General features: G+C 48.9%; 1 protein-coding gene across 4 annotated transcripts in view; it reads left to right on the top strand.

Annotated features, from left to right (window-relative positions):
- Window positions 1-12,249, top strand: part of COL5A1 (collagen type V alpha 1 chain) — a 184,710-nt gene that overhangs the window by 102,020 nt on the left and 70,441 nt on the right. For all 4 annotated transcript variants that reach the window (XR_014521361.1, XM_083484933.1, XM_083484934.1 and 1 more), the window contains exons 16-21: window positions 128-181; window positions 2,273-2,326; window positions 5,454-5,507; window positions 6,145-6,198; window positions 7,394-7,438; window positions 9,887-9,940. Coding sequence is in view for 3 of the 4 variants with exons in the window: in XM_083484933.1 (XP_083341059.1) it covers window positions 128-181; window positions 2,273-2,326; window positions 5,454-5,507; window positions 6,145-6,198; window positions 7,394-7,438; window positions 9,887-9,940 (315 nt within the window). In the remaining variant the exon portion in view is untranslated. The remainder of the gene's footprint in view (window positions 1-127; window positions 182-2,272; window positions 2,327-5,453; window positions 5,508-6,144; window positions 6,199-7,393; window positions 7,439-9,886; window positions 9,941-12,249) is intronic.

Here is a 12,249-nt window from a genome sequence, read left to right as displayed (position 1 = left end):
AGAGCATGTTCCAAATTCAGTCCTCACTGGCATGGTGGGTGAGTCATTGGTCTGCCTCCATATACAGCAGCTTCATGCGTTCCTATGCTCTTCTTTTTTCCCCCATGCTCTGTTCCATTTGTTTCAGGGACCACGAGGTGTACAAGGACCTCCAGGCCCATCGGGGAAACCAGGACGACGAGTATGTGTGCAGTGAGATTAAAAGCATGCTTGGTATGGTCTTATGAATTGGGTCCACACAGAGTGATCTGGAGCTGTCAAAAAAGTGCAGTCTGGTGGCAAAATGCGGGGAGGAGGATATGTGCAGGCATGTTTAATTGTAGGGAAACATTTTCCACACTTCTCCTGGCTGCATGACTGTGGAAGGCCCCCTGAGGCCCGGATTTGGTTGGCCCTCGATTATCCTGCTTTGGAGCAGCTGGATTGGTCTCCAAATCAGACTGAGAAGAAGCCTCTGTCCAGCCCTAAAGATGGTTGGTTGGGAGGGTGATATGAGATTCAGTCAGCCCCAAAATGGGGATCCAGAGCAGCAAACAGAGTTCAGAGGGGGCAGAAGCAGTGGCGCTATCAATGGCCCTTTGGCTTCCTTTGGCTTCCTTTAGGGAGGGATTCCTGACTCCCCAAGTTCACAGCAAATTCACTTTTGGGAAAACGCAGGTGTCCATTTCTAATTCCTATTCAGTGGAGGTACCACCATCTGCACCTCCAGCTGTTCCTGAGTTGCATTATGTAAGAGGGAAGCAGATCCTTTTGTCAAGGCTTTCTGCAGAAACATGTGACTCTCGCAGTTGACTTCTCTCTGCTTAATTTGAGTTAGTGGCCAGTCCTTGTATGTTTAATTGAAAAATTAAGAGGCCGTTGGGCACATATTTGCACTGCTGATCTTGGCAGAACCCATCAATACTGAAGTCATCATCTCTTTGGAGTGGTGTTCCATGGACCTATTCTGTGATTGGGATTGTGAGCTGTGCCAGTCCCCCATGTTCTGCCCTGCTCTCAAAGAGCTGTAGAATTGGAAGGGACCCCAAGGATCACCCTGTCCAACCCTCTGCAATGCAGAAATAACAGCTAAGGAATCTCTGGGAGGTGTCCTTCTGACATCTGCTTAAAAACCTCCAGTGAACGAGAGTCCATGTTCCAGGTTCATAGAATGATAGAATTCAATCCATCAAAGTTTATTGACAATGATAGAATTGTAGAGTTGAAAGGGACCCAACGGTCATTCAACCCTCCCCCCCTGCAATGCAGGGATCCCAGCTGAAGCACCCCTGGCAGATGACCATCCAACATCTGTTTAAAAACTCCCAGCAAAGTATAGTCCACCTCCTTGTAATGTTGATTCATCCTTATTCCTCTGGAATAAGACTAATGCACCATATACATTCAGCATTCAGCTAACCATGATCAAAGTCATAGTGATGTGCCATTTGATGCCTTGCTAGTGTTGGTGCTTTGTATAAGGTTACCAGATTATTTTTTCAATGAATCTGGGGACACTTTAAATAAATAAATAAACAAATACATGCATACATACATACATACATACATACTACACATTCAGGACATTGATGCTGCAGTGATGGCAGTGGCAGAGGGGCCACCACCACCTTGACCTCAACCGCCATGTTTCCCCTTCCTCCGAGGCTTCTATCTCCTTTCTCCATGAGCCTGGGCAGCCCCTGAGTTGTTGGTTCTTCAGTGGTGGTGGTGGGGAAGCGGTGTGCGGTGGGTCAGGCATGGAAGACGGAGAAGGAGGGCCGAGAGCAGCGGCGGCAAGGCTCAGGCAGTGTGATGCCTCCCTTCCCATCGGAGCAGCCCCAATCCCATTCCTACTTGCGTGCAAGCAGGAGAGGGCAGGGATCCCTCAGCTGGGAAAGGAGGCTTCCCGTTGCCTAACTGAGAGGTCCCTACCCCCTCCTGCACGCAAGTAGGAGTTGGGAGGCTGCTCCTATAGGCAGCATGAAGCCTCCCTTCCCAGCTTAGTTGCTGGGGTCAGGGAAGGTGGAGGCAGCCCGGAAGCAGCATCTTTGAACCCCTGCGCCACCATCATATGGGGACTTCCGAGCAGCTCCTGGAGCCAGCCAGAGCCAACTGCTCCAGGCTGCTGAGACTGTCACTGCTGCGTTTCCTGGGGACATTAGATGAAATCCGGGGACATTCCAGGGATGGAATTTGTCCGGGGACTTATTCACAAATCCGGGGACTGTCCCTGGGAAACAGGGGCGTCTGGTAACCCTAGCTCTGTGCTTAATTTCTTCCCCTCTCTTTTTAGGGACGTGCTGGAAGCGACGGCGCTCGAGGGATGCCTGGCCAGACTGGGCCAAAGGTATTTGCGCCAAATTGTTCAGGGTCTTTTTTTTAAAACCCCCATTTACTCTAGGAAACATACTGCCATTTACAAGGAGCAATCGCATTCTGGGTGGGATGAGCCTGTCGCCTAGGGGCCTGGTGCTCCCGTCAGCCCAAAAGCTGAAGATTCGCAACTGCAGATTTAATGGCCGCACCTGCCCTTTGTGCTAATTTATATATCTAGAAAGAAATTTCCCTTTTTCCTTTGCTCCTCACTTCCTTCAGAGTTCACTCAGCTATCATCAAAAGGGACAGAAGCCACCAAACAGGAAATTTGAATATGGAGACATTTTGCCAGTGAGCTGCATGCTAGAAGGTTTAAGTGTTTGATTAAGTTGGTACTTAAGATGGAAATGGATGGAGACAGGGACTGTTGCAAAGGAAGAGGACCGCAAATCATTTGTCCCTGGAGATGTGCAGCCACCATTGCCTGGTCCCAAAAATATTGAAAATCAGGGTCAGGGTAGAGGAGAGGTGGCTAAATAATTTTAAACTACAAAGACAGAGATTTTTCTGTGTACAGGCTTGGTGGTCTGTATCCAGCCCCTGGCCCAGAGGTTGCCCACCCCTGTTTATAGATCATGGGTCGGAAACCTGCATCCCTCTAGATCAGTGTTTCCCAACCGGTGTTCCGCGGCACACTAGTGTGCCGCGAGACGTTGCCTGGTGTGCCGCGGGAAAAATTAAAAAATTCGAAAGATATCCGGAGAGGCGGCCTTCAGGCGAGTTTTAATTTTCCTTCTCCCACTTAATGCCCCACGCTCGCCCGAGCAGCTTGCAGTCCTCGGTAACCACGGCGACCCGAGGGAGGGGAGGGAACAGGGAAGTCGAGGGCGGCGGCGAGCCGCGATGACGTCAGTGGGCCGCGCCGCCTCGCCCTGGCACGGTGTGAGAGCCCCGGCTAGTGGCGCGAGCTTCGGAATAAGTGGGATCCGCGTGCGTGAGACCGAGATCGCGGGTAAGGAGCTCAGCCCTGGGCAGGAGGAAGCGGGGCCGCGCGTGCAGGCCACATCCCCACAGAGAGCGAGCCTCCCCCGGCCCACCACTCCGGGCAGGTCCACTCCGCATGAGGGGGCGGCGATGGCGACGGCCGGCAGCTTGCCTGCAATGCCATCCCTCGAGCAGGCGGGGAGCCCGGAGGCTACCAGATGCGAGTCCTCTTTCCCACCCTGCTCGGGAGTCCAGAGCACTTGGTCGCATTCAGGATCTAGAGTGGGGAAGCGGGGCTTGTGTCTGGGCTGGACACATTGGGCTGCCTGTGCCGCTCGACCTGCGGGGAGAAATCAGGGTGGGAGTCACGACCGTGAGGCAGGGCTGCCAAGTGTGGCAGAAGAGGACACGGCCGTCGCACCTGTCCTTAGGTAGGAGCTTCTTCCGTGTCGACCTGCTGCCCTAAAGTCTTGGCTTTTTTCTTGGCTTTTTGGCGGTTGGCACAGAAGGAAGGCAAGGGGGAGGGGAAAAAATTGAAACTTACACTTTCGTGCGTCCCTCCCGGCGTGACGCTGCGCGCTGACGTCACGGGGCTGTAATGGTGGTGTGCCTCGAGATTTTTTTCTATGAAACAAGTGTGCCTTTGCCCAAAAAAGGTTGGGAAACACTGCTCTAGATGTTATTGGACTACATATCTCATCCATTGCTAGCTGGCACATCCAATGCTCATGCATAATGGGAGTTGTTTTAAATTACTTTTAAAATTGTATTTTAATGCTGTAACCCGCCTTGGGACCTTCAGGTGAAGAGCAGGTAATTTTTTAAAAAAATATTATTATTATTATTATTATTATTATTATTATTATTATTATTATTATTCCAATAATGCCCAGAGGGTCAAGGTTCCTGACCCCTCTTACAGATAAATCTTGTTTGAAAAGCTTAAATATTGTGGCTGGTATTCAACAAAGTTTTGCACAGGGTAGGTCTATTGAAATGGATGGACCGAACTTATTCATTTTAATAATTTAATGGGTCTACTCAGAGTAGAACCTAGGTCCTACCTGCACCATATATTTAAATCAGCATCGCACTTAGAAGAATGGTGCCTCCTTTCAAAGCATATTGGGAACTGTAGTTTCTTAAGGGTGCCGAGAGTTGTTAGAAGACCATTATTCCCATAAGTAAAGGTAAAGGGACCCCTGACCATTAAGTCCAGTCGTGACCAACTCTGGGGTTGCGGCGCTCATCTCGCTTTACTGGCCAAGGGAGCCGGCGTACAGCTTCCGGCTCGTGGCCAGCATGACTAAGCCGCTTCTGGCAAACCAGAGCAGCACATGGAAACACTGTTTACCTTCCCGCCAGAGTGGTACCTATTTATCTACTTGCACTTTGATGTGCTTTCGAACTGCTAGGTTGGCAGGAGCAGGGACCAAGCGACAGGAGCTCACCCCGTCGCAGGGATTCGAACCGCCGACCTTCTGTTCGGCAAGTCCTAGGCTCTGTGGTTTAACCCACAGCGCTACCCGCATCCCTGTTCCCATATTCCCTATTCCCATAGCAGAGCTTCAATTCTCAGTTCCCTGTGAAGAAGGATTGACTGTTAAACCGCTCTAGGAATTGTATCTGAGGGATAATAGGGGGCCTCCTGACAACTCTCAAACTAGCAAATTACAGCTCCCAGAATTCTTTGGGGGCAGCCCTGGCTACTTAAAGTGGTATGATGCTGCTCTAAATGTGTAGTGCATATGCAGCCTTCATTGACTACCACCATATGTGCTAAATATCTGCTAACTTAGCACAGAATTAGCTGTTGCTCCAAAGCTGTGGCTATTGTGGAAACAGAGGCCCTGAGATGAGATACCTTCCCCTCATCCTTCCATCTTCCTTTGCTCATTGCAGTCATGCCATATGTGACTTGATGGACATCCTCCATCCATGCCTGTTGTAGGCAGCATCTGTTCTGGGATGGGTAGCTCCCAATGATTTAACCAGGCAACAAAACCTGGATGTATTCTGTCTGAATGCTCAGCATATTTGGCAAGAAGAAACTTTGCCATCTCTTGATCTGACAAGCTGCTAGAAGAGCTCATTCACTTACAGCTTTTAGGAAATGGTAGGTGATTTTGTTGTTGTTTTTAAAAAAGTTACCTCTCCTTAAAATTTTACTGTAGGGTGACCGAGGTTTCGATGGTCTCGCTGGATTGCCAGGGGAGAAAGGCCACAGGGTAAGTCTATTACAGGTTTATATCTTGTTCTGGCTGAATTACTTTATATGCCATCATGAAGAGGCTGACTGGTTTTGATAACCTCAACTTGGGATTGGGGGGGCGGGGGGCGGGTGGAATTCAGTTTGGTTCATTAACCTACCTAATTCAAAATACCCAAAGCAGGGCATTAAACCAAAATACAGCTATCCTTCAAAACTCATGCTTCTCTGAATTTTGCAATGCAGTTCTCAAACATTAAAAATGTGTATAAAAAATGCATACATTAGTGAAAGTAATATGCATTGTTTTAAGGGAAATTGCTTGCAAAGATGGATATATTAAGATAAATAACATTTCATATAGCCATTTGCAATTTTATAATGCTGGAAAACTGTGTACTATGGAAGGCATCTGAATAAAATTCTTTATATTTTTTCTATAAAAAAAATTAGAGGCTACAAACCCCAAAGACAGAATGCCAGTGGCTGGAATCCACAGGAAAGGAAATCCTGCTTGGATCCCACTGGGCATTTGGTTGGCCATTGTGAGCAGAAGAAGCTGGACTAGATGAGCCATTGGCCTGATCCAGCAGGGCTCTTTCTAGGTTCTTGTGTTCTTCAAGAATGTGGCTGATTCTGTCCTTTGTTTTTCTTAGGGTGAACCAGGCCCTTCAGGACCCCCAGGAGCCCCTGGAGAAGATGGCGAGAGGGTGAGTCCATTCCGCTCTTCATTTGTCTGCAAGGAACCCAGGCAGGTTCAGATGTGCTTGTTCCTCACTCTGACTGTAACCCCAAGGGATAGCCCATGTGTGCAAATGGAGCTCTTGCAAATCATTCACTACATTTTCCATGCATTTAGGGATGTGAGAAGGCATCGCTTTCTGTCATGCCTTGAATCCATCACACGCAGCTCTGTTTCCATTCTGCTGCAGTTTGACTTCTGCCCCAAGCTCCCTTTTTCATCCTGCTGTAGCAAAATGACGTAACTTACGGAATTGATTACAGCAATTCCATTATAATTACATTCTTACACCTCATTCATTTCAATTCAGTGCAAATTTGGGGAGTAATCAATTACGTATTGTTTGCAGATGGACAACAGCAGCAAATACCAGTTGCATTCATTGGATGGATTTCCATTCTAGATATGAACAATAGCAATTTCTGTTCCCATTTCTATTTAGATTTAAATTCTTGAACATCCTTACATTCATTTCCTGTCCAATGGAGACCTGTTGGTATAATGGGAGAAAGAGAGGAAGACCCTATATTTAACCCCCCCCCCCTGTTGAGTTTGGATCATTTGATCCGTTAGCTGGCTATTTTTCAATGGTTCCCCCATTGGTTCCAGCCATTTCTTCAGTGGTTCCCCCTACCCTATGCTATAAAAAGTATTATTCAGGTCAGTGGTTTGCAGGGCCCATTAAGGAACATAATAACACAACAAAATATAAAACAGTAACAATTAATTGTCCATTTATTCGAAACCCAATTAAAACTAGTTTGATTAATTCAACAAAGCTGGTGAACTTGATTCAGTGATACCAGGGGTCAGAAACACTTTGGGAACCACTGTGTAACATATTAACCTTCATTTATCAAAATTACACACACACACACACCCGCTCTTTGTTTAAGCAAATCTATCTTCATAAATGTTGGCATGGATTATGATGATATTGCTTACAGTTTCTCTGATCTCATCAATTCTACACATGCTGTATTAATACTCTTAGTTGACAAGGTATTCTTTATGCATGGGCTACTCCTTATCACTCTCACAGAGCTGTTTTGCCTGTGCAATTATTTAATCACAAATGAAAACACCTGTGATACAGTTGGTAGAGCCCATTTCTGATCTCTCTCTCTTGCCTTCTTTCTTCCCATTTCTTTGCATCCAAATAGGGCGACGATGGTGAAGTTGGACCCAGAGGTCTCCCTGGCGAACCCGTAAGTCATTCACCACAGCAATAGAAACAAAACAAAATACAGCATGTACTGCATTAGCTATGTATTAGAGGTGTACACCAAAGATTCTTCTCTAAGATAGCATAATGTATGAATCGGACTGCCTGGTGTCTCACATGTGCTCATGAAGTGTTGGAGATGCGATGTACCCCCCCCCCCACCCGCAGAGCATATACTCAAAGGCAAACCCAGGTTTGCTAAAACATAATGTGTGAAAAGGTCCTCCGCAACTTACTTTGTCCATTTTGGCTAGCTCCCCACCGAGTCCCCATACTGCAGACAGGAGGACTGAGGCTGAATGAGAGAACAGGCTTCCTTAAGCCAACTTGATGAGTTCATGGCACAATGACACTAGAACCAGGTGTTTCCTGGGTCATATCTCCTATTCATACCAGTTGGACTAGTACTTGGGAGAGCCAGATTCAAATTCCCCATTCAGCTGTTGGGTGACCTTGGGCCAGTCACTGTCTCTCGGCCTGACCTACCTCCCAGGGTTGTTGTGAAAATGAAAATATGGGGCAGGAACCATGGACCTTGAGCTTTTTGTAGAAAAGAGGCGGTTACTCATGTAACAAAAAAATACATAGATAAATTACAGAAGCTGTCAATAAATCTGAGTGACAGATGCACGACTCTCCAGTTTTTTTTCTCAGCTCTAACAGAAAGCTGTCAATGGAGTTTTGAAAACATTTTAAAAGATTGCTGCTGTTGCAAAAACTGAGCTTACCAATATGACAGCCTTTGTCAAAAATGTTAGGAACTCTTCATTTGAGGCAAGGAGCAAAAAAGTGTGTGTGGTTTTTGTAGTGGGGTGGGCGTGGGGAGGAGAGATATGAATATCAAAAAGCTCCATCATATCTGGATGAGGTGAGGTGGCTGGTTAAGATCTGCTGAGGTGACGTCATCCTTCCTGTTTTCTTCAACATACTTTTCTAAGCAACAACTTCTAGGCTGTTTACCTGCCTTTAAAAACTGCTTTAAAATCCAGCAGGTACTGACAGTAATTAGGAAGGCATTTAGATGAGTATAAATAGCCAGGGCACTTTTCTGGATCATTCATGGCTGGGGGAAGAAGGAAGAGGATGGTGATGAGGGAGGGACGGGTGGAGCCTGACGCTCTTAATGTACCTGCCTCTCAGTCTACCTCATAGGGTGGTTGTGAGGATAAAAGAGCGCAGGGGAAGTGTGTACACACCACCTTGAGCTTCTTGGGGGAAAAGTGGGATATAAATGCGATAATAATGATAATGATAACAACTTCACAGTATGAGACCGGGATGCAGCTAACTCCACACAGGGCCTGGATCCCTCTTTAGCCACTGGGGCATGATGGATTGTCTTAAAATGCTAGTCCTACTTAGAGTAACCCTATTGGGAAACAGTGGACGTTACTAAATCAGATCTATGGATTTCAGTGGGTTTACTATGAGTAGTACTTGATTACAATTTTACGGAATAAAAATAAATGCAACCAGAGAGACAGAGAAAGACAGAGGCAATGTGCTATAGTTAGAGTGTCAGACTTGGACCTGAGCCATGAAAGTCACTGGGTGCTGACTTTCGGCCAGTCATTGCTTCTCAGCCTAGCCTACCTCACAGGGTTGTTGCTTTTTGTTGACCCACATAGTCTTTGACTGGGCTGCAGCTAAGGAACTCCCTGTAAATTATAGTTTCTGCACAGGCTTTGGCACTGAAGGTACCGTAATGGGTTGTCTCCAGATGCTCTTCCTACTTAGAGCAGACCCACTGGGAAATAAATGGGCATGTGGGGATTAAATGGGGGGGCAATGTGTGCAACTAGGTGCTTCTTAGAGAAAAAGGTGGAATGCAAATGCAATAAATAAAACAATAAATAAATAGTAACCAACTCAGTTCTACTCAGAGTATACCTGCTGAAATTAATGGATGTAAGTCCTGTCCATTATTTCCTTTGAGGAAAAGGTGGGATAGAAATGCAAACAATTTATCAATAAATCACATGCAATCAATTTCAATAGAAACAGAAATTTCAAAACCAATGCAGAGAATAATGTAATTATATCTATGCAACTTTTTTTTAAAAAAACAAACCCACAATGCTGCTCATTTTCACTTGCATGATTTCCATTCCTGACTTCAGATGAACATGCGGATTGGGGGGCATTTTCTGTTCCCATTTCTGATAGAATTCTCCAACATCTTTGGTGGGCACTGAACAGTCCTTGTTTGGCTGTTGGGGGAAAGTCCCACTCCTTTGTTTGTTTGTTTGTTTACAAACAAGTCTCAGGACCACCCTGAGACTCCTGCTGTTTCACTCCATGTATGGGTGAAATGTTTTTCAGCTACAAAAGTGACAGCACTCAGAGAAATGGATCAGAAGTCGAATACAGAACGTGATCGCCGTCTCACCCTAATGGACATGTTCAGACTCTTATTTGCTTCCTCTTATAGGGACCCCGTGGTTTGCTGGGACCCAAGGGACCTCCAGGACCCCCAGGACCTCCAGTGAGTAGCATTAATTTTTTAGTGTCTCCTCCCCCTGGCTTTGGAGCACGTCCTCATCTTACAAAAGAGTCATCTTAGCTGAGATAGCAAAAAAATAATAATAAATGCTCCCACCCCCCTGTTTCTGTCCTATCAGATGTTACAATGTTGTAATGGAGGGGATTTAAGTCAGTGTTTCCCAACCGGTGTTCCGCGGCACAGTAGTGTGCCGCGAGATGTTGCCTGGTGTGCCGCGGCGGCGGCGGGAGCTGCTACTGCAAAGCAGGGAGAGAAGGAGGCGGCGGCGGCGGCGGCGGCGGGGAGCCGGGCAGGGAAGTTGCTGCTGGGGATGAAGAGGCGGCGGCAGCGGGAGGCGGACTTCTCTCCCTCTCTGGTGCTGCTGCTGTGAGGCGCTTGCCAGCCCACCGGCCCCTCCTGAGCGGGATATGGGTGGGCGGACGGGGTGGGTGGGGGAGAGTCGCCGGGCCCGCCTCGAGCCCTGACAGGAGCTGCCGCTGCGCCCGCCGGCGCCCTTGACGCGGCGCCCCTCATGCCGCCTCGAGAGGCGTTGGGGGGCAGCGAGACTCTGCCGGGCCCCGCCCCTCACTCCGCGCTCGGCTTCAGGGCTGTCTTGCGAGGGGGCGGCGGGAAAAGGCTCTGAGGAGAACCTCGCTACTGCAAAGCAGGGAGAGAAGGAGGCGGCGGCGGGGAGCCGGGCAGGGAAGCTGCTGCTGGGGATGAAGAGGCGGCGGCAGCGGGAGGCGGACTTCTCTCCCTCTCTGGTGCTGCTGCTGTGAGGCGCTTGCCAGCCCACCGGCCCCTCCTGAGCGGGATATGGGTGGGCGGACGGGGTGGGTGGGGGAGAGTCGCCGGGCCCGCCTCGAGCCCTGACAGGAGCTGCCGCTGCGCCCGCCGGCGCCCTTGACGCGGCGCCCCTCATGCCGCCTCGAGAGGCGTTGGGGGGCAGCGAGACTCTGCCGGGCCCCGCCCCTCACTCTGCGCTCGGCTTCAGGGCTGTCTTGCGAGGGGGCGGCAGGAAAAGGCTCTGAGGAGAACCTCGCTCGCTATCCCGCGTCGCTTTTCCTCACGTCGTTTTCCCTTGAGGGGACGGGGAGGTGAAGGGAGCCCGCCTTCCTCCTCGCACGTGGCGAGTCGTCGGTGGAGGTAGAGAAACCACACACATTATATATTCACAATAATAATAATAATAATGGTTTGAAATTTAAGACTCCCCCCCCCCAAGGAAAAGGCACTTTCTTGCCCTGCCCGTGGACCAGGAGGTCGCGGCGGGCGAGGCCTTCAGCAGCGGGGCCCTTATTTGCACTGCCAGCCTGACCTTCACCCTCTTACATATAGAGAGGAAAGGAGACACGGAGGTGCAAAGGCTTGCGGGGCAGAAGTAAGCCCCGCTGAGTTCATCAGGGGTGCCAATGTGAATACAGTATGATATTGGGGGGGGGGGAGGCAAGTAAACCCCGCCCTGCATAGTTGATCACATTGGCAATGCCCATCAACTGGGGGACTGGCCCCCTCAAATGTTTTATTGGGGGACCTGAAGCAGTGGCGTAGCGTGGGGGTGCAGGGGGGCCGGGTGCAACATCTTGGGGGGGGCGCGCTCGCACTCGAGTGCTAAAATCCACGGGTTAGGGGGCACAAATTATTTGCCTTGCCCCGGGTGCTGACAACCCACGCTACGCCACTGGTCATCGGCTCCGGTTGTTGCCTTTCTCCGCCGAGGTCGGTGGACCTTGCGCCCGGTGGACATGAGCCAACAGTGTGATGCGGCAGCTAAAAAAGCCAATGCAATTCTGGGCTGCATCAATAGGAGTATAGCATCTAGATCAAGGGAAGTAATAGTGCCACTGTATTCTGCTCTGGTCAGACCTCACCTGGAGTACTGTGTCCAGTTCTGGGCACCACAATTCAAGAAGGACACTGACAAACTGGAACATGTCCAGAGGAGGGCAACCAAAATGATCAAAGGCCTGGAAACGATGCCTTATGAGGAACGGCTAAGGGAGCTGGGCATGTTTAGCCTGGAGAAGAGGAGGTTAAGGGGTGATATGATAGCCATGTTCAAATATATAAAAGGATGTCACATGGAGGAGGGAGAAAGGTTGTTTTCTGCTGCTCCAGAGAAGCGGACACGGAGCAATGGATCCAAACTACAAGAAAGAAGATTCCACCTAAACATTAGGAAGAACTTCCTGACAGTAAGAGCTGTTCGACAGTGGAATTTGCTGCCAAGGAGTGTGGTGGAGTCTCCTACTTTGGAGGTCTTTAAGCAGAGGCTTGACAACCATATGTCAGGAGTGCTCTGATGGTGTTTC

Source organism: Podarcis liolepis (genome assembly GCF_965112155.1).
Source record: "Podarcis liolepis genome assembly, chromosome: Z".
Lineage (NCBI taxonomy): Eukaryota > Metazoa > Chordata > Lepidosauria > Squamata > Lacertidae > Podarcis > Podarcis liolepis.
Note: the sequence above shows the minus strand (reverse complement) of the source record. Positions and strands in the feature narration are given on the sequence as shown.